A 22,779-nucleotide genomic window follows, 5' to 3' on the forward strand; every position below is an offset into this window, starting at 1 on the left:
CCCCCCCCACACACACACAGAAAAAAATGATGTGGCTAATTATCACCCAGTTGCTAATTTGACCTTTCTAGGTGACTGAAGTAGTGGACCAGTCTAGGTCTTCTTGGATAACTTATCTGGTTTCAAGCCAGCCAATGGGGTAGAATTGGCACTGATGGGTTAGCAGGTGACCTCTATCTGAATGTTGACATGCCTCTTTGTTGCCCCTACTGGATTTATCCACAGCCTTCAATACAGTGTAGCATGCCATCTTTTTCAAACATTTAGGGCAAAATTCAGAGTTTGAATCACTTCTCATGGATCAGATTCATAAGGTTGCTTTTGGAAACCAGTTATTATCAATGTGACCTATCCTGTGGGGTTCTGCAGGATGTAACATTGATGCTTATGGATTTTTTCAGTTGTGCTGAACATCTTTGTTTGGCTTCAGAGTTCTGCAATCCAAATCCTATTGCACTGTTTTTTAGATGTCCCATCTTTGTCTCAGTGAAGAAGCGGACTATAAATAATGTAAATAAAAATAAATAAAATACGCTGCAGAAAGGAACAGCTCTGCCTAATAAATCCTTTGTTAAGTCAGTGATTCCTTAAATACTTATATGTTTTTAGGGGATAACATATTTATAACATATCCTGTTTCTTCAAACTTTAAGATCTGAGGGATTTCCCTTAATTTAGACATCAGGAGAGATTAAAATCCACTGGGGAGGGAGGGAGAAGAGTAAGAAAAGAATAAGACATCTAGTGGATATATGAAAAATAGATTACAGGTCAGAATAATTCAGACCAAAAATGTGCACAGTCCTAGCAACTGATGTGCAAAACAGCTTCAAGACAGCAGAGAAGGTAGGTGTGACAATGGATGCCTAACTAACTTGGGGGTGAGTATTCCTGTTTCAGCCTTTACTCTCACATCATCCTCTACCCTAAAGACAGTGGATCTTATGAACTCAGAGAGAAAGAGTTCAAGCTACTCTTGCTGAAACTGGTTGAGGGAAGACAAGACACTGCTCTCACACATCACCCTCTGCATACTTGACTGCTGACAATGATGTCACATATGGAGTTAGTATGGCCCATTAACAACTTGTCAAGATAGGCTCCAACCATTGCAGGCTTTAAAAAGCTATTGTCACTGGTCTACGGATAAGCCCTGCAAACTGAGGGACACTAGCTGGTCTTACAAAAGCAGCTCAAAGTAACAGGATCTACAGAACTTAATTATGTACAGGCCAGAACAGGAACACATATTACTTTTAACTCAAACACTTTTTCTTGATAAAACCATATACCCTAGACAGGCAAAAATGAAACGCATCAGGTTCAGCCAGTGACAGTGTTACTGAAGTGATGGTTATAACATTCTGTTTGCTATGACTCCAGGAATGGTGTGGAAGCATAACAGAGCTTCAGTCCTAAGCATAAGGACTTAAAATCATCTTGCACTAAAATGAGTGGCTAAAGTTTCAGGGGTCTCAGTCAAGGGACTCTTTCATCCGACTTAGATATCTTAATCTTTGTGCCACTATAGGTGCATATGAGAAGGACTGCTGGTCTTATCTCTGCTACAATTCAACATCACCACTGTAGATGGCCAGAGGGTGGTAGTATGCCTAAAATCTTAGCAGGCATGAAATGGCACATAAATCTAAAGGGTTCTAGCTAGTCTAGTTCTGGCTTCTTATTCTGAACAATTGATTGCTCAGGCACAGACTCAGCTGCTCTCACACTGCCCGTGGCTACCTGTTTTCTTGCTCAACTAACAACATTTCTCCAGACCACTTACAGATCTGATAAGGGAGTTTCCTATAAATGTATATAGGATAATTCTGACAGTATTTAAGAATCTGAAGACATTCTTTATAAAGTTTGTGTGCATATAGAAGGAAGCATAACAGAGGAAGCGGATATAAAAATTAGCAAATACTTGTCTGGGTTTTGTTTTATTGCCCAATTAAATCATTAAAATAATATCTCTCTTCCAACCATATTCTAACTTACCATTAACATTTTGTCCAACTTGCCATTTGCCATCGATAGAGAGATCTGTAATTAACCCAACCAAAGTTCTGGAATCAAAAGCTGTGGTGTCTTCTTCCAAACCATTTACAAAGAAACTAATTCTGGTATGATGAACCTATAAAACAGATAATATTAAAACTTATATAGAAACACGCAGAAAATATGCAAAACATTGTTTGTATCTAACAAAAAATTAAAATATCACCTCATAAGAAGAACCATGCTGGGTCTGACCAGTGGTTTATTTGGTAGAGCAAACTGTTTCACACAGCAGCCAACCAGTTCCCCTGCAGAGCCAGCAAATTTGGTATGGAGGCCAAGGCCTTCCCTCTGATGCTGTCTTCCAGCACTGTTGTAGAATCTTGGAGAAAATACTGATAAAAGTTATTAAGAAATAACCATCATATTTTGAGGCCTACCATTTGCAGATATGGTCCTTGCCCTCTGGGGCAATTTAAATCTGGTGGTGATGGTGAGTGTGTGTATCAACCAGTCTCAAATGATCCATTCTTCACCAAAGTGACTGAATGGGTTCAAGCATCAAGTTTTCCTGGAGGAAGTGAATTGTTTAGCTACTTTGCAATCCGGTCTAGGCAGCTTTCAGTAGCATAGGAGTGCTATGGTACTCCAAGTTTTCTAGAAAGCTCTGGAAATGTTTTCCATGGCTGACTATGCAGAAACCACTACATTCATTGCTAATAAAGTCCACATCTTCCTTTTACTTAGAGGAAATAATGACCCAGGTCTGACCATCACAATCTTACTTTATGATTTACAAGGGAAAACAAAGTTTTCATAGATGGGTGTGGCTCTGCTTAGGACGTCAGAATTAGAATGTTTTTTTCTTTCCATGTTTCAAGGACCATATCTCAAACACACAATAGATTTACAACATCAGAAGTATTTATTTCATACATTTCTACACTAACTTTCCATTCAAGACAGGGTTCTCAAGTCAGCAAATATTTCAAACATTAAAACAGCACTTAAAATACAAATATGCATATAAAATGTTTTAAACAATTAAATAAAACATAGACCGATTATGCATGGGGTGGGATGTTCGGGCTGGTGGCAGCAGGGCAGCGGAGCAAATCACCGATTGTGTACAATGCTGATGCCTTCCTGGCCCCCTCCCAATCCTGGTCCAACTCAAGCCCTCAGATGGCCTGCAGTAAGGGAGTCTCCTGCCATTGTGTGGTGAGGCCCTGTGCTTCCCACTCCCACTGCTGTCACCACCACACAGCATGGTGGGCTCTTCCAGCCCTGGCATTGTATGTGCGTAAGCCTAACTTCGGGACAGTCCACATGTGCCGGGGTATTCCTTCCCCCATGCATTCTCAGAAGCATCATGGCATACTATCCCACCACTAGACACCAGCAGCAGCCTGGTGCAGCCGCTGCCATGTATAATTGGTCATAGAGACACACAGAAACACAAGGGGGGGGGTTACTAAGAGTTAGTGAGAGAACACCAAACAGAACAAAAACATCTTCACTTGCTGGTGGAAGACAAGAGAGAGGGAGCCCGATTAATCTGTTTGGGAAGGAATTCCAAAGGTTTGGTGCCATGACTGAGATGGGCCTTTCTTGGGTTGCCACCTGTCTAGCCTCAGATGCCAAGGGCCACTGAAGATGACTGGAGTGGTTGAGTTGGCTCATATGGGAGCTGGTGCTGTATCCTTCCAGTTATATGTGTGTGTATAAGGCTTCTGTTTCTGTAAACATTTAACAGTGAAAATATGGACTCCAAGTTACATCATAATTTTGGTCATATATTTCTGAAAGTTAAGGGAATGTCACTTCATTATAAGAGTTTGCCATAGACTGATGTTTGTAATGAACTATTCTCTGTGCCTCACACTAAGTCCAGTACAGCAACCACATTTTTAAAGAACCAAGAATTTCAAAGTACCGCTGATGTATTTTCTACCTTTCAAACTGGAGCATGGTGAATTGAAATGAATCGCCAACAATCTCTCAACAGTGCATTCAGATGAAACATTTAAGTCGAGTAATTAGCTTTTAGCCATGTTTTACCCAAGAGGGAACATATGATGCACTGGTACTTCTGGGGAAAGTCACAGGGCAAAATCCATATTAACTCTGAATAAACTGTTTAATCCAGCATAGCATAGCCATTTCCTCTAAAACCACTTTGGCATTTAGAAATAGGATGACATCTTCCATCTGAATTTCTGAGCTGTATTTTACAAAAGCATTTCACTATAAACAGGAAAACACAAGAAAAAGACAGTTACAGCTATAACACAGCTGCAAAGCTGTCTGACATTTGCTATGAAGTCTGCAGCTTCGGTAAAAGAAACTTCTGCAAGATCAAAGAACCGAGTTTAACGCTGCTTGCTCCTAGATTGTAGGCTCATCCTTGATAATACACCTTGCTTCCAGGTTCTCTAGCCCCAGTGCTTACTCCTCAGCCTTGTCCTTGAGTAAACCTCCTGCATCTGGTTCTACTGATGGCTTACTGGATATGACCTTCTGTTTGCCCACAACCAGTGATGGAGCCATGAAGAAAAAAAGCCTTGAAAAAGTGTTCCAGCCTTTAGTGTTGCCATTAAAGGAGGGAAGAAGAAGCCTTATAGCTTGCACAGGTCTGCGAGGTCTGCATGTAGCTTTGCCATGCTGCAGACTAGGGGTGCTCAGATATCAATTTGTGTCACCTTGTAATCACCCGATGCAAATATGAGCTTTATTGACTGATCGGGAAGCCATTCACCAGAGTTTGCAGAGGGAGGAGGGGAGAAAGCTCCACAAAAGCACTTAACATGTACTCAGTTTTCAGGCATGCATGTTGTCTCTTACGTCTCAATGTCATTACTGCATGGACAAATATTTTCTCTGAAACCAAATTTAAATCTGGTTTTAAAATAGATTCTACTTTTTGTGGTTCTCATTAATGAATTCTGAGTATAGGTGGCCAATTTATACCACTATCTACATTGTGAGATGTCAACGTATTTAAGCAGTACTACTAGAACTCTTTGCAAACTTAAATGGATTCCGGGGAATGGTAGAGGACAGGAAGGCCTGGAGGATCATTGTCCATGGGGTCGCGATGGGTCGGACATGACTTCGCACCTAACAACAACAACAACTAGAACTCTTGAGATTACATAAACCTTATGAAAGGATTATTTCAACTGAATCCTGCTAACAGAACTGGGGGTTGATTTTTCCCAATTGCTTCCTCTCTGTAGAACATCCAACCCCACCATGCTGCTCCGGGGGGGAGGGATATCTCCCATTCCCTAGAAGTGGAATTTGAGGGGGCATTTAAGGCTAAAGCTAGGCACGTAAACTACAGTCTACTGATGTAAATCTTTCCAACCACAGAAATTATTTGTGGGATCCAAAGCATCATTATTGTAGGGGAGTTAATGCTGCAATGGTGCCCCAATTGAGAAAGGAATATTTGCATACAAAAGCAGCTTTCCACACATGACAATGCACTTCCACACAATGCCAATAAATATCTTAATGTGCATCCTCATCTACATCATGAGCCTCATCTGTCTAGATAACTTCTTTCGATAAGCATGAGGATCCCAAAATCCTTCTGGGATCCCACTGTTGTCATATGCAGCTAATTGCCCATGACAAAAGCTGATTGGTGGCCATAGTGTCCATGCAGTAATTCATCCCTATATTAATGAATTATTTGTTTATTTAAAACCCTTTGGCAAATATTCTTTTAGTAAAACCTTTAGTAGCACCCTGTCTCTTTGAGAGAACAGGCTGAAAAATTTGAGACGTTTGTTGTTGTTTTTGCTGCTGCTACTCTTCTTCCAGTGCGTAGAAACCTATTTCCATTTTGCATAAACAGGTACTCAGGAGTTTAAAGGGATGACTGCAGAATCGCCTCTCCAAATAGATGCTGAGAGAAGCTAGAGTGCTTTAGTCTGCCTTGAGATCCACTCTAATCAAATCAAATGGGACTGGAGTAATTGCATCCTAGAAACAATGGGTGTGTGAGGACAAACAAAAGGCTTGTAAAAAGGCAGAATAAATGGAATGCAAAAACAAAGGGTGGCCCCAGAAAATTCATTTGGAAAATCAGAACATGAACATTCAAAATGCTATTCCACTGTCAATAAAAGCCACACAAATTCTGACCAAGACAAACAGCCACAGTTATCTGTAAATCTTGCCCAAACAGTAATCATTAGTGCTTCAGGCATCACAGGCTATATTAGTATTTTAAGTAAGAAAATGTGAAATTAATAGAAAATTGATGTTTATGGATAAAATTCTCTTTCCTTAAATTAAAGAAATTACTGCCCTTTGACTAAAGAAAAATCAGAATGGCATTAACATAATGGCTAGGCAGTGGAATTTGTTTCAGCAAAAGTTGTCACATATAGAAATTTTCCTACTCAGAGAGCATTATTCTTATTCTGTTTTAGCTCTATTGATACGGCAATACAGCAATGTATACCAAACACATGGAGATTTTACTTTGTTGTAATATAAAGCTTTCCTGAAGCATCTGAAATGCTCTCTCCTTCTCTCTCTCTCTCTTTCTCTGTTGTGTGTGTGTGTGTGTGTGTGTGTGTGTCTATATAGGAATAGTGTGCATTGCTTGCAAAGTTTTCCTTTTTCCATCACACATTTTTTACAGCCCGTTACTGTCTTTTGGTATTTGACTGTTATCATTATAAAAGATACAAGGCTTTTCTACTTTGTTATTTGTAGCATTATCTCATGTTTTACAACATCTTTGCACACAACACACAGGCAACATGAAATATAACTAGTGAAAAGTTCTCAGTGGTATTAATGCATAAAAAAGAATGTGGTTCCATCTCCACTGTCTTTACCCAGCCAAAAGCTGATGAACAGCCAATTTTCCTTTATCACATTAGCACAGCCATGAGGGAAACGCATTTGTTCTAGTCAGCTACACTAAAGATACTATTACCAATCTAACATATACATGTTTTATATCAGCAGTATTCTCAGAGTATGAGAGAGCCAACAATATATTAACACTAGCATGACAGTTTATTTAAGAAAAGAAAATTGTCTCTGTAGAGGGACAGAAGTTAGAAATGTATGGCTAAAGCTCAGTGTCACTGGTCTAATAAAGGTAATAATTCTTCAGCTTTCTTTATAGCAGGTAACACTCCTGTGACAGTTCTGTCATATCATTCAAATAAAAATGTTGTCTTTTACAAGTTTAAGTGCACCTTTATTTTTAAGTCAGAAATGAAACACATCTTGTATTCTCTTTTTTTACTGTAGCAACATTCGTGCTTTGTAAGCCTGCCTGCTTGCATTAAAAATATGCTTATTACAATAATTCAGAATAATATTCAGTTACGGTTCCTGTAGGGTCTTATTCTGTCCTCGATACACAGCCAGAACCTTTCTCTATTTAGAAATTTGAATTACTATATTTAACCAAAAAGGAAGATAACCCTTAATGGAAGATATCCCACATAAAAATGTTATACACAAAAAGTTGTTATTGTTGTTAGATAGAAATCTAAATTGTATGTGAATTTAAGATGATCCTGACATTTTTATTTACAGAAGACCTGAGGGAAAACTGGCTGTGGCTGTTGGAGGGGAACTGTCGCACCCCTGCTGACTCCCTTGTGGGGCCCCTCAGGATGCTGTTCTCTCTCCCACACCATTTAACATATTTACACACCCTCTGGCACAGCTGGTCTGGAGCTACTGGCTGGGTTGTCACCAGTATGTGGATGACACCAAGATCTATTTCTTCATGGACAACCACCTGGACTCCCCGCCCCAAAGTACATTCGCCCGATGTTTGGAGCTGTTGCTGGATGGTTAGAGCAGAGTCTCCTGAAACCCAACCCCTCCAAGATGGAGATCCTGTGGATGGGCAGAAAGACAACAGGACAGGAAGCACGTTTGCCCACCTTAGCTGGGCTGCAGCTCAACACCTCGTCCTCAGCAAGGAATTTGGGTGTGATTCTGGATGCTTCTCTATCTATGGAGGCCGAGGTCATGAGAGTAGTCTGCATGGCAGTTTTACATCTGCACCAGGTGAAGCTACTAGCGCTCTACCTGCTCCTGGACTGCTTGGCTGCCGTGATCCATGCAATGGTCCCCTCTGCACTGGCATACCCTTGTCCTTGACCTGGAAACTCCACCTGGTACAGAATGAAGTTGCTAAGGTACTCACAAATGCACCTTGAAGGGCCCATATCCAGCCTATGCTGAGGCAGCTGTATTGGTTGCCATTCATGGCCCAGATCAAGTTCAAGGTTTTGGTTTTAACCTTTAAAGCCATTCACAGCTTGGGCCCTACCTATCTGAGAGATCACATGTCTCCTTATGCCCCCTGCAGAGCACTTAGCTCTGTGGGTGCTAATCTGTTGGATGTCCCTGGTCCTAAGGAAGTATGCCTGGCCTTGACCAGGGTCAGAGCCTTATTGGTCCTGGCCCCAACCTGGTAGAATGAGCTCCTGGGAGAGCTGAGGGCCCTACTGGAATGGAGCTCTTCTGCCAGGTCTTTGATTGAGGATAGTGCTAAGAACAACATGGCCCCTCCTCATCCTTGGTTTGGTATTACATCTACAACCCCACTTCCCTTCTCAGGGGAGGGAATTTTGGCCACCAATCTTGTGCCTTGGAGGGGACCTTTTGGCCTCAGGGCTAAATGAAGGATTTTATATAGGGGTTTTAATGGGCTTTTGTATTTGTAAGCCACCGTGAGTCTTTGAAAAGTGGTGGGATGTAAGTTCAATAATAATAATAAAAATAATAATACTGTTACAGAGATTATATATGGAAAAAATGGACAAAGATGGATAAACTATCTACAAAATACCAGAACATTTTATATTGTTAAAATTTCTGATGACTGGCATGTCTTCTTTCCTCAGACCAGTCTTTTCATAAAACACCTTAGTGTTCAAGTAGTTGAATGTTATATTATGCATTCCCTAGTGAATCCTAAAGAATTTATATTAGTTAACTGTATGTTTGAGAGAGTATTACAGAAAGGTACCAGCCAATATACATTTGCTAATACTGTAGTGTAATAATTGTCCTTGTTCTTAGAATAGGGTATATTTCCAATGCTTGGAAACCTAAGGGAAATAACATACTGCATGGATCTGTTATAGGACCTATACCTTCAGGTAGGCTTTGTTGACATAACTTTTATTCTAAATATCAAAGTAGGAGATCCCACATAGGAAATGAAGTTCTCTTTATAAGCAGAGCTAGCCATTCCCAAACAGGCAGACTAAACACCAGGTTCCTAATACCCATTCTATGACTAGGCTTCTATCTAGAGTGAAGGATCGGGCATACACAGCACTTATGGGACTTTTGTTGTTGTTGTTAGGTGCGAAGTCGTGTCTGACCCTTCGCGACCCCATGGACAATGATCCTCCAAGCCTTCCTGCCCTCTACCATTCCTCGAAGTCCATTTAAGTTTGCACCAACTGCTTCAGTGACTCCATCCAACCACCTCATTCACTGTCATCCCCTTCTTTTGCCCTCAATCGCTCCCAGCATTAGGCTCTTCTCCAGGGATTCCTTCCTTCTCATGAGGTGGCCAAAGTACTTGAGTTTCATCTTCAGGATCTGGCCTTCTAAGGAGCAGTACGAGCCGATTTCCACTAGTACTGACTGGTTTGTTCGCCTTGCAGTCCAAGGGACTCTCAAGAGCCTTCTCCAGCACCAGAGTTCAAAAGCCTCAATTCTTTGATGCTTGGCCTTCCTTACGGTCCAACTTTCACAGCCATACATTGCAACTGGGAATACCATAGCCTTGACTAGATGCACTTTAGTTGGCAGAGTGATGTCTCTGGTTTTTGGATGCTGTCTATATTTGCCATAGCTTTCCTCGCCAGGAGCAAGTGTCTTTTAATTTCTTTGCTGCAATCGCCATCTGCAGTGATCTTGGAACCCAGGAAAATAAAATCTGTCACTACCTCCATTTCTTCTCCATCTATTTGCCAGGAATTGAGAGGGCCGTATGCCATGATTTTTGTTTTCTTGATGTTGAGTTTCAAGCCAACTTTTGCACTCTCCTCCTTCACCCGCATCAAAAGGCTCTTTAGTTCCTCTTCGCTTTCTGCGAAGAGTGGTATCATCTGCCTATCTGAGGTTGTTGATATTTCTCCCTGGAATCTTGATCCCAATTTGTGACTCATCTAACCCCACCTTTCTCATGATGTGCTCCACATACAAGTTAAATAGGCAAGGTGACAGTTTACAGCCTTGCTGAACTCTTCTCAGTTTTGAACCAATCAGTGATTCCATGCCCGGTTCTCACTGTTGCGTCTTGACCTGCATATAGGTTTTTCAAGAGACAGATAAGATGCTCTGGTATTCCCATCTCTTTAAAAACTTGCCACAATTTGTTGTGCTCCACACAATCAAAGGCTTTAGCATAGTCAATGAAAATATTCTTCTGGAACTGAATATGGATAAGTTGAATGGATAAATTGAAGGACTGCAATCTGGATTTTCAGATAGTTAAGTGGATAGGGAATTGGTTAGAGAACCGCACTCAAAGAGTTGTTGTCAATGGTGTTTCATCAGACTGGAGAGAGGTGAGTAGCGGGGTACCTCAGGGCTCGGTGCTTGGCCCGGTACTTTTTAACATATTTATTAATTATCTAGATGAGGGGGTCGAGGGACTACTCATCAAGTTTGCAGATGACACCAAATTGGGAGGACTGGCAAATACTCCGGAAGATAGAGACAGAGTTCAATGAGATCTGAACACAATGGAAAAATGGGCAAATGAGAACAAGATGCAATTTAATAAAGATAAGTGTAAAGTTCTGCATCTGGGTCAGAAAAATGAAAAACATGCCTACTGGATGGGGGATATGCTTCTAGGTAACACTGTGTGTGAACAAGACCTTGGGGTACTTGTGGATTGTAAACTAAACATGAGCAGGCAGTGTGATGCAGCGGTTAAAAAGGTGAATGCCATTTTGGACTGTATCAACAGGGGCATCACATCAAAATCACAAGATGTCATATTCCCATTGTATACGGCACTGGTCAGACCACACCTGGAGTACTGTGTACAGTTCTGTAATGGGTTTAAACTTCAGGTACAACGATATAGGCTAGATATCAGGAAAAAAATTTTCACAGTCAGAGTAGTTCAGCAGTGGAATAGGCTGCCTAAGGAGGTGGTGAACTCCCCCTCACTGGCAGTCTTCAAGCAAAGGTTGGATGCACACTTTTCTTGGATGCTTTAGGATGCTTAGGGCTGATCTTGTGTAGAGCAGGGGGTTGGACTAGATGGCCTGTATGGCCCCCTTACAACTCTATGATTCTATGATTCTATTATTCTCACTAGTTTACCAGTCTGCAAAAATAATGTAATAATATCCTTTTATTGCACTCCCAAATTTGCACACGCAAATTACTGAACTGAGAGCATTCACCTGAAAACCTCTCAAAATGACCACTAATACTAGGATATCACTCTCACATTTATTTTAAAAACACTTAAAATTTCCTCCAGTTTGGTGTAGTGGTTAGGAGTGCGGACTTCTAATCTGGCATGTTGGGTTCGATTCTGCACTCCCCCACATGCAGCCAGCTGGGTGACCTTGGGTTAGTCACAGCACTGATAAAACTGTTCTGACCAAGCAGGAATCTCAGGGCTCTCTCAGCCTCACCCACCTCACAGGGTGTCTGTTGTGAGGAGAGGAAAGAGAAGGCGACTGTGAGCCTCCTTCGGGTAGGGAATAGCGGCATATAAGTACCAACTCCTCCTCCTCCTCCTCCTCCTCCTCCTCCTCCTCCTCCTGCTTCTTCTTCTTCTTCTTCTTCTTCTCCAGTGATACCCAACCAAATCAGATTAGAAATGTGACATCCCCTTCACTATGTGATCTTGAACTGGCTGGGTTTGCCCTTCTAAGACTAAGAGCAAAGATAATACAGTAGGAGCAGTAATGATAGCAACATCAATTATTTCCCAAAGTAGTATCAAAAGTGAAAAGAACAGTGGGAATGGGTAACAAAAGTTGACTTTTTCACAGTTTAGGGTTTTTCAGAAAATATTACTGCAATTACTTTTGACCCAAAACCAAAAGAGAAGAGCATCCAGTGCATCCATAGATAATATTATGATTATGATTATGATTATTAGATTTATATCCCGCCACTCCCTTGCGGCTCGTGGCCATAATAATGGCTTATTCTAATAAACCACAGAGAGCTGGTTAATATAATATGGCTGCCTCATGGAGTGTTTCAAGTCACTCTTTATGCCAATGGATACTGTGTGGTGAGACTTTGTGCAATAACTCATAACACAACTGGAACCATTTTCTTTCCTCCCGCTTCTTCTGTATCCCAATAAGGGCACATAGCAGGTTCCTTCTGAATAACTTCACTCTTCAGGAACAGATACTACATTAATTTCAAGGTGAGAAAACAGATTAAGGTTATGACCAAAATGACAGGTCTATGGCTTCCTTGAATGGCTTAATGGAGACAGCAAATCAACAGTAGTTACTGATGACAACAGATATAAGAAAATACAATAGACAGTTGAGAGGGCAAGATAAGAAATTAGCAATGCCTCTCCATTACATAATCAGAAAGCACAAGGACAAAACTCATTCACACATTCATCATCTCGAAATATGGTTGTTTTGACTGAAATAGTATTAGTTATTACCCACAATACCCTTTTGGTCCAAAATGAATATACACCTATTATGAAATAGTATCAATAATTAACTCACTAAAATGGTTTGCCGAACTTAGATTAAAACTCTTATGTTTCTTTTCCCAATAGATCTACAACAGGATTATCACCTTCTGAAAGCACCCATCTCTTTTTTATCAGAAAGAAGATGGCTATTGCAAGTGATAGAGCTTAAGGTTGAAGGAATTTCTTAAAATATCAAAAGTAATTTTTGGGGAAGAGCCTATCAGAGAAGAAAATCTATGCCATATGTTGTGAGGAAAGTGAGCCCTTCTGTAAATTATCACTCAGTTTGCAATGGAAAACATTTTACTCTTGCCACAAACAAGCTGATCACCTGACTCCCACAGTTAGCTTTTAAACTTGAAAATAATGTCATATTAGTAGAATTTTAACACCACTGTATTCTTTACTCCAACCATAACCTTATTTGAAATAATCTGGTGCACACTGTCTCCATAGTTTTCTCTTCATTGAACAATTGGCCACTATTTCTTTTCCTCACCATCACTGGGAAGTGAACCAAGGTAGGTTAAAAAAAAATAAAACATGCAATATCAATTGCAAAGAGCACTGACAATGACCAACAAGTAAAATAACTTAAAACAATAAAAAATGTTGTCTTCTGCTCTTCCCTCTCTTAGAATCATAGAATCAAAGAGTTGGAAGGTACCTCATGGGTCATCTAGTCCAACCCCCTGCACTATGCAGGACACTCACATCCCAATCGCTCATCCACTGTAACTTGCCACCCCTTTGCCTTCACAGAATCAGCCTCTCCATTAGATGGCTATCTAGCCTCTGTTTAAAAATTTCCAAATATGGAGAACCCACCACCTCCCAATGAAGCCTGTTCCATTGAGAAACCGCTCTAACTGTCAGGAACGTCTTCTGGATGTTTAGATGGAATTTCTTTTTAATTAATTTCATCCCATTTGTTCTGGTCTATCCCTCCAGTGTAAGAGAGAACAATTCTGCTCCATCCTCTATATCAGCGGCTCATGGGAATTGAAGTTCATGGACACCTGGAGGACCACAGGTTGACTACCCCTGCTCTATATGGCACCCTTTTAAATACTTGAAGATGGTTATCAGATCCCCTCTTAGTCGTCTCCTCTCTAGGCTAAATGGACCAAGCTCCCTCAACCTTTCTTCAAATGTGTTGGTCTCCAAACCCCTCACCATCTTTGTTGCCCTCCTCTGGACACGTTCCAGTTTGTCAACATCCCTCTTCAATTGGGGTGACCAAAACTGAGCACAGTACTCCAAGTGAGGCCGAACCAAAGCAGAGTAAAGCGGTACCATCACCTCCCGTGATCTGGACACGATACTCCATTTGATACAGCCCAAAATCCCATTTGTCTTTTTAGCCACTGAGTCACACTGATGACTCATGTTCAATTTATGGTCTGCTAAGACTCCTAGATCCTTTTTGCACATGCTACTGCCAAGACAAGTCTCCCCCATCTTATATTGGTGTATTTGGTTTTTCCTACCTAAATGCAGAACTTTACATTTGTCCCTATTGAACTTCATTTTATTCAGTTTAGCCCACTTCTCGAGCCTATCTGTATTCTGTTGCTGTTTTCAGTTGTGTTTGCTATCCCTTCCAGTTTGGTATCATCTGCAAATATTTATTTATTTATTTATTTATTTATTTATTTATTTATTTATTTATTTATTTATTTATTTATTTATTTATTTATTTACCGCCCTCTCCGGAGGCTCAGGGCGGTTTACATAGGAACAAAGAACAATACATAAAACAGTCTATAAAGAAGTGAATACCTTACAATAATAATATTAATAGTTGTAACCATATAAGTAACCCCTCTAATCCCTCATCCAAATCATTTATAAATATGTTGAACAACACAGGCCCCAGGACAGATCCTTGGGGTACTCCACTTGTCACTCTTTTCCAAGTGGATGCTGAACCATTAACAAGTACCCTCTGGGTACGATTTGTCAACTAGCTATTGATCCACCTGACAGAATTAGGATCCATACCGCATTTTACCAACCGCATTTTACCATCCATACCGCATTTTACCATCTGAAGATTCTGCGGGATTGATTTGGTTATCGGTGGCTTTCTCTGTCAAACCACCAGGATACAATGAGGATTAGCAGATATAGAAAATGGAAGGATTTCACTCTGACAGTTTCATTATGTAACTGAAAAGTTCTATTACAAACGCAGCTTATGTATCTTATTCATCACACTTGGACATTATTCATTGGGGAAAGTCAGCTGTTCTTCAATAAGATTTATTTAATAAACTTCTTGTACATGTGTACATGGCACATGCATACCTACCTTCCTCACAGCTTCCTTTTCAGAAGCCCCACCCCACCCTGTGCTGAATAACCTAATGGTGTTTCAAAAGCAGAAGGGGATAAACACTGTAATGCTTTGCCACGGGTAACCTAGGTGCCTAAGAGTCAAACTAGGATCATCTCAAATCCTATTGCATTGTATCTCATGATCAGATGAAGGATCTCCTTACAAACTGCCCGTGGGTTTGAATACCAAACTACGGGACTTCAGATGGACAGTTCAAGAGGGGGGAAAGTTCATTTTCCTGTCAAATATTATTTACTAAGAAACTCAAATTTGGATTCAAATTTAGTATCCTGCTAAATCCATGAACCAAGCCAGCACCAGAGCAGGGCAAGACCAGTCAGCCCAGCTCATGGCTACTACAGTTATTGTCAGGCTATAGCCTCCTTGCAAGGCTATTGTTTCCATCAATCTGTTTCCCTCTTCCTTACCTTCCATCCGGTTCCTCAGTTTTGTCTCCTCAATCAAATCTTCCTAGTTAGCGTGCTGTGGAAAATAAAATCTTTTCCAATTTTCTGTTTTTCCTTTTATTTTCCTCACTTTTGTCCTCCATTCTACTCCCTTCTTTTAACGATCTGCCTTCATTTTTTTCTCCCTCCTCCCAATTCTTCCATTTTATTTATCAATCTTGGTTTCGACTGCTTCCTATCTCTGGTTGATAACCCGGATCACAATTTATAGTAGTATAGCAACAAATCCTTATTATTATTTATAGAAAGGTATTTCCTTATTATCTAACAGAATACTAAAAATATCCCCCCCTTTTTATGCATAGTAATGGAATGGTGATCTGTCTTAGTATTACAAATGTTGAACAGAAATTAGAACTCCTCCCCTTTTTAATTTAATTACATTTTAAACACTGTTCAGGCATTAGGTTATTATTATACTGGTGGGACATCTAATATACCTTTGTAAATGATACTGTGCTACTGAAGGCATTAAGCTTCATGTTATTAGACTATATATATTTCTAATCTGGCAAACGGGGTTTGATTCCCTGCTCTTCCACATGCAGCCAGCTGGTTGACCTTGGGCTAGTCATAGTCATGTTAGAAGCTATTCTTACAGAGCAGTTTCTCTCAGAGCTCTGTCAGCCCCACCTACTACACAGGGTGTCTGTTGTAGGGAGGAGAAGGGAAGGTGATTGTAAGCCACTGTGAGACTCCTTTGGGCAGTGAAAAGAAGGGTATATAAACAAACTCTTCTTCTTCTACCATTACACAATCTGTTTGCCCTTGTTTTTGTGCTGGGTAAAGGTGTATGGCATATCCTATATTGGTGCAACTATAAGTGTACTCAAATATAAACTTACATAATTAGACACATGGTTTGGATCAGGGACATATGGAAGAGGCTTTGTCACAAAGATCATGTGGCCTCTTGGCAGCCCTCTTTTCTTCACATGTCCAAGTTTTCACATGTAAAGCAGGAGATCTTTACCTTCACATGTAAAACAGGAGATGCCCCCCCCCTCTCAATATAACAGTCAGATGATGAGAAAAATGCTTCTAACATAAAACCACAGACTGGGAGTGGTCAGTGTTTATTTTCCTATAAATGTCACCTTTTTTTTGGGGGGGGGGGTGAACACGTCTTTCACTTTGCAAGGAAACTAGGAATAAATACATCAAGATCCACCCAAGAGGTAAAATTTAACCCCAAAACAGTTATAAGACAGTTTATGAATCACACACCTATCCTGCAACTACATGGTTCTACATCATCAGTTTGATAACATCTCTGAATACTATGGTAGAAATGACTGCCATGGTGCTTACAATTGATATTGTAACTTCAGGATTAGGGTTGGACATGAACCAGGTCATTAACTAAAATTGTGATGAATTTTGACTGGTTTTTGCTTTGTGAAGTCAAGTTTGCGGTAGGGCAATTGACATGAACTTTCCACAAACTTTCCATCTATTTGTGGAGGATTGTGCCAGTTCGTGAGTGGAAAGACTTGTCTCCCCCCCAAACAATTTTTTTTTTTACAAAATTTCAAAGCAACAACTTGAAGGACATGTAAAGGAGAGTCTGGGGGAGGTCCATGTGGCTCTGATGTTACACAGGATCCATTCTATACACTCCTGAACTTTCTGAACTGGCGGCTGGCAAAATGCCTAGTGCTTTCTGGGGAAATGACTGCCTGTCATCTTCCTGGGGGTACCTTCTTTGGGTTGACTCCATAAATCCAGTCTTCACCAAACTTGGAGGGCAAGTAGAGAAGAGTCATCCAGAAATTTCCTGTGAGTTTAGTATCTCTAATATGTCATGGGGACCATTCTACCAGCTCAAGAATAAAACCAGTTTGTAAGACAGCTAAAACTTCATAATGGCTTACAAACATGGCATATCACAAACCACAAATCAAACTGCTTTTCTCCAGATTGTTTTAGTGGCTAGGAGCGCCAACTTCTAATCTGGCAAGCTACCAGACATGCAGCCAGCTGGGTGTCCTTGGGCTGTTCTGACCGAGCCGTAATATCAAATCTCTCTCAGCGTCACCAGCCCCACAGGGTGTCTGTTGTGGGGAGAGGAAAGGGAAGGTGACTGTAAGCCACTTTGAGACTTCTTCTGGTAGAGAAATGTGGCATATAAGAACCAACCCTTCTTTATTTTCCCTATCCTTATTCAGGTCAGTGCAATGTCCCCTGACTGTCAGGCAACACAACACAACTTTTAGTTTTAAACTGAAGATCTATCTGTATTAAGTGTACATGGTATGTGAACAATCTACTGTCCTTTCATATTTCTGATCATTTGCTGTGTTCATTTTAAGTTTTGATTTGGAAGGAAAACTGAGACAACTCAGAGGATCTCAGCAGATCTAAAGCCTGGCAAGAGATAATGAATTTATATAGCAAACACATGAGAACAAGAAACACGTCACTTTAACATGAAAGCACCTCTCTGCACATGTCACAAAGAATTTGTCTGGGGCCTTTTTCTCGAACAGACAAAAAAGATGCAAGTGCCATGTTAACAGAGGAGAAATCAAAGGATGGCGTCCATAAGGACAAGCCAGCTGAGATAATTTATCTGCATAATATTTGACAGACCAATGGCAGCATCTAAGCTGGTAACAAAATTTACTGATGAGTTTGTCACTTGTGAAGCCACTTCAGATGAAATTGATTTTATGTATCTATCGAGGAATTACAGTATGACTATAAACACTGGGAGGGCCTTAAGGGGTTACACTGTTACCAATGTCCAGGGATCCCTTACAAAACACAAGGGATTTGAGAGAGATGAAATTTGCAAATATCCATGTTAAAAGAAGCTACCTATTAGAGTGAAATGGTGAGAAAGCTCATACCATGTATATTTTGAAGTAAACATGGTGTTCCAAATCAAGACATGTAGGCTGTCACATAGGCAATTTTATTTTGTGGGATAAAAGATGGGGAAGAGGGACAAAATCTCCTGATGCATATCCAAATGATATTTAATGGTGTTTATTTGGACCAAAAAGATGACACAAAACTGAAGCAGGCATCAGTATTATTATGGAAAATACTTCATTATATATTTTCCAGCAAGATTATGTACGGTAAAGCCTGGATTCTCTTTACTGATCCTTCTCAAAGATACAAAAAGAGGGTTTCCCATACCCACGTGAACTCATTAACATCAGGCTACAATTCCTTGATATACTTTTTTTCATTTTCATTTTTAATGAATTCCTGCCTTCTTCCCAATGGCAGCTAACAACAATTTATTCTCCTCAACGCTATCCTCACACCAATCCTGTGAGGTAGGTTAGACTGAAATCAACAATACAAAATGGGGAGGGGGAGCCAGGTGATAGTTGACTGATTTATTTACTGTAGAAAGTCTTCCAGGAAGTGGGGGAGATGAGAGCATTCAGCTAGTGCTGGAACCGTCCACAGCAATTAAGCTCCTTTACTGCTCCTTCCTTCCTTTTCCTTTTTGTGCTCAAGGCAGTTCTAGCACTAGGTGAATGCTCTGATTGGCCCTGACAAAGCATGCATGGCACGGGGACTTAGCACGGGGACTTAGTACAATTATAAATCAGTCAACTATCACCTCAGATTTTTTTTCCTTTTTGTTCTCTTAGCACATTGCTGGGTCCATTCCATTTTTGCTTCATTCTTGGATGACCCAAGGTCATCTAGGAAGCTTTCATGACAGTCTGAGGATTTGAACCTGGTTCTCCCATATCATAGTCCAACACTCCAACCTCTACACAGTGCTGGCTCTGAAATGTGTAAGTTCACTTCTTATAAGAAGAAGAAGATTTGGTTCTTATATGCCGCTTTTCCCTACCCGAAGGAGGCTCAAAGCGGCTTACAGTCGCCTTCCCATTCCTCTCCCCACAACAGACACCCTGTGGGGTGGGTGAGGCTGAGAGAGTGCTGATATCACTGCTCGGTCAGAACAGTTTTATCAGTGCCATGGTGAGCCCAAGGTCACCCAGCTGGTTGCATGTGGGGTAGTGCAGAATCAAACCTGGCGTGCCAGATTAGAAGTCTGCACTCCTAACCACTACACCAAACTGGCTCTAAGTACCACTGGTGATTTTTTTTAAGCTGTGTACCTCTGCATTCTAATTTGCTGCAAACAGCTTGATTTGTGCGTTTGTGAATGCACTGATAATGCCCATGCTGTTCTGTTAGTGAAAAGAAGTATGTTCCCTGGACAATTGCTCTCACTCTCTTCCCTAGCCTCCTAGCTTATTGTGGTGCTTATGGTTGTAATCAGCAATGAAGGAAAGTGTCTCTCTTCCTTCCCCAGGAACAATACATGGTTCATCAATGACTTGCTGCATCTGGTGCACACCAAGTAATGTAACTGCTAGGATCAGTACCAGTTTAGCCATGTAGCATTTGTAGCACATGCTATGGGCCCCGCGGCAAAGCCCTTGAATTGTGTGACAGAGAGCTTGTCGAAGAACGCACATACTTCTGGCGCTCTTCTGCCCCACAGGCTTTGACTGTGGCAAGGAGCCTCACTGCCTGGATCATCAAGCTGCAGAGGAGGAGTTAGAGTGTGATTGTTGGGGTAGAAAGGAGGAGGCAGTGGTGGGGGGAGGTAAGTCACCTGGCCAGATCTGGGCAGTTTTTGGATTCCATCCCTTTAAACACTTGGAAGGGATTTGTTTATTGCAATGTTGCAGAAGATGTGCGTTGCAGTCTGTCAGAACCAGTTTGAACCTGTCAGGGCGACAACACTTTCAGTGAATATATTCAATTTATTAATAACAGCTTAGTAGAGGACTGATTTTGTCACAGATGAAAGCACTGAAAACGGAGAATCATCTAGAGACCATTTTGACAGAGTCCAGGTGGAAATAAAGAGGTAACAGAGACTCTTAAACTTTGATTAAGCCATTGGACAGATACTCTTTTCCTTTGTTGTGTTTTTGGGATCATCCACTTTCTTCTTGTGGCAAACAGAAGATCCCAGGTCCAATCTCCTATATCTCCACTTTAAAGGATCTGCTGAGAAAGTGTTGTGAAAAATCAGCCTGAGACCCTAGAGAGCTGCTGCCAGTCTGAAGAGACAATAATGAGTTTGATGGACCAAAGGTCTGATTCAGTAAAGACAGCTTCATGTGTGTTCATGTGTCTCTTCCTATCCAGGCAGCTTACAGTTTGGTTATTTTGATGTTTACCTGGAGTGAAAATACATGTTAAGGTTTGTTAACAAGTTGGGTCCCCCACAGCCAGGCAGCAGCTGCTGAGAATGGCTTTTTAAAGATTAAGGAGAACCCAAATGGTTGCAGAACACCATCACAGTAGGAGAGGGAGATTAAAGGCTCTCATCTCCACCCGGAACATTTTCTAGCATGGAAACAGCATGGGAGGAGCGGAATTATTGCCACATTTCTGCTGCTCCTTGTTGGTCCAAACCTTTGGTGTATGAGAGTAAAATGGTAAGGATGAGAAATATGTGATCATCACTACAGGGGCATTTAGTCAAAAACAGCTTGCATCTAACACAAGAGGACAAGAAGTATCAACAATCGGCTCTTTGGATGCAACACACATCCTTGGAAGACCCTCATCCAATTATTACTGTAAATTGTTCTCCATTGCAAGCCTGCTGCTCATCTGGAAGCTGTCTATGGTGCAAATATCAAGAACTGACATTCACTTACTTTTTATTTTTTTTTTAATTTTAGCCATCTTAGACCAGAACTGCGGCAGCTACATTGGTTCCCAGTGGAGTTCCAGGTTTGATTCAAGGTTTTGGCTCTTACCTTCAAGGCCGTACTTTGTCTGGGCCCTACATATTTAAAGGACCACCTATTTGAATATGTCCCCCACCTATTTGAATATGTCCCCCAATTTGTTTGCAACAACAAATTGTCTGGTAATCCCTGGCCCAAAAGAGGTCCAGCTGGCCTCAACCAGGGCCAGGGCTTTTTTGGCCTTGGCCCCCGCCTGGTGGAATGAGCTCCCCAATTAACACAGTTCCCTAGGGCCTGCAAGACAGAGCTCTTCTGCCAGGCTTATGGCAGTTTGGACAAATAAATATACCAACAATAAACGGGCAACCCCACTGCAACCCAACAGCTCACTGCTTGCCCCAGCCAAGAAACTAATTGGTGATCATAGAATCATAGAATAGTAGAGTTGGAAAGGGACCTCATGAGTCATCTAGTCCAACCCCCTGCACTATGCTGGACATTCACATCCCAATCAATCATCTACTGTAACTTGCCACCTTAACAGAATCAGCCTCTCTGTCAGATGGCTATCTAGCCACTGTTTATCTAGCCACCACCTCCTGAGGAAGCCTGTTCCACTGATCACCAGCTCCTTGGCAGATTCATTGTCAATTATTTTTATTCTTTTAATGTTTTAACTGCTATTGTATTTTAACTATGCTGTAAACAAACCCAAGACAGCTGTGCTGATAGGGGCAGTCTAGAAATCTGAAAATAATAAATAAATGTATATGCAGCCCTTCCCCAAGGACTCAGCGTAGCTCACAGCATTTCATTGGATAAAACAATGATTGTACCTATTAAACATTTTAACAGATTTGCATTAAAAACAATCAAAAGACTTCTTTTTGGTAAGAGGGAGGGGGAGATACTGTGCTTTCTTATTGACTGCTGAATGGCATACAGATGTTTTTCATTTATCCAAGGAGGCCAGTTTCTTGGCAGTATTTGTGGGCCTTAACCATAGGCCTGGTGGAACCATAGCCCAATCTTTCAGACCCTGCAGAACTGTTTCAAGCACCACATGGCCTTAGTCTCACTCTGAAGAGCATTCCACCATGCCAGTGCCATGCCAGAGACAGGACTAATAAAAAACCTGGCTCTAGTTGAGGCCAATTTGACTTTGCTGGGGCCAGCTGTTCGATGGGGTCTACTGGGTGGTCTGGTCTAAACTGGGCAATCCAGTAGACCCAAAGTCAAGCCTGAGGGGAGAACTCTCCCTGCAGGACCAACTGTTTGGCAGCCATTTTTTTTTGAAGAAGAAGAGTTGGTTTGGGTAGCCTCCTTCGGGTAGAGAAAAGCGGGATATAAGAACCAACTCTTCTTCTTCTTCTTCAATTTATTTCCCACCACTCCCTAAGCGGCTTGTGGCGGGTCACAATGTCTTAAAAACCCCATTAAAACTCCCATTAAAAGACTTAAAATCAATCACAACATGGCGGAAGCAAAAAATATCCCCTTCCTACCCCCATTGCTGGGGGGGGGGGACGGAGAAGAAGGAGATCAATTTCTGATAACTTCCATAAG

The 22,779-nt window shown here is 41.2% G+C and overlaps 1 protein-coding gene across 1 annotated transcript in view; it reads right to left on the reverse strand.

Moving 5' to 3' along the window:
• The window catches only part of USH2A (usherin), a 684,687-nt gene that overhangs the window by 617,162 nt on the left and 44,746 nt on the right, over positions 1-22,779 (reverse strand). Inside the window, exon 5 of the mRNA XM_077339259.1 lies at positions 2,002-2,137. Within this exon, the coding sequence (XP_077195374.1) occupies positions 2,002-2,137 (136 nt within the window). The remainder of the gene's footprint in view (positions 1-2,001; positions 2,138-22,779) is intronic.

Source organism: Paroedura picta, chromosome 1, assembly GCF_049243985.1.
Source record: "Paroedura picta isolate Pp20150507F chromosome 1, Ppicta_v3.0, whole genome shotgun sequence".
NCBI classification, from domain to species: Eukaryota; Metazoa; Chordata; class Lepidosauria; order Squamata; family Gekkonidae; genus Paroedura; species Paroedura picta.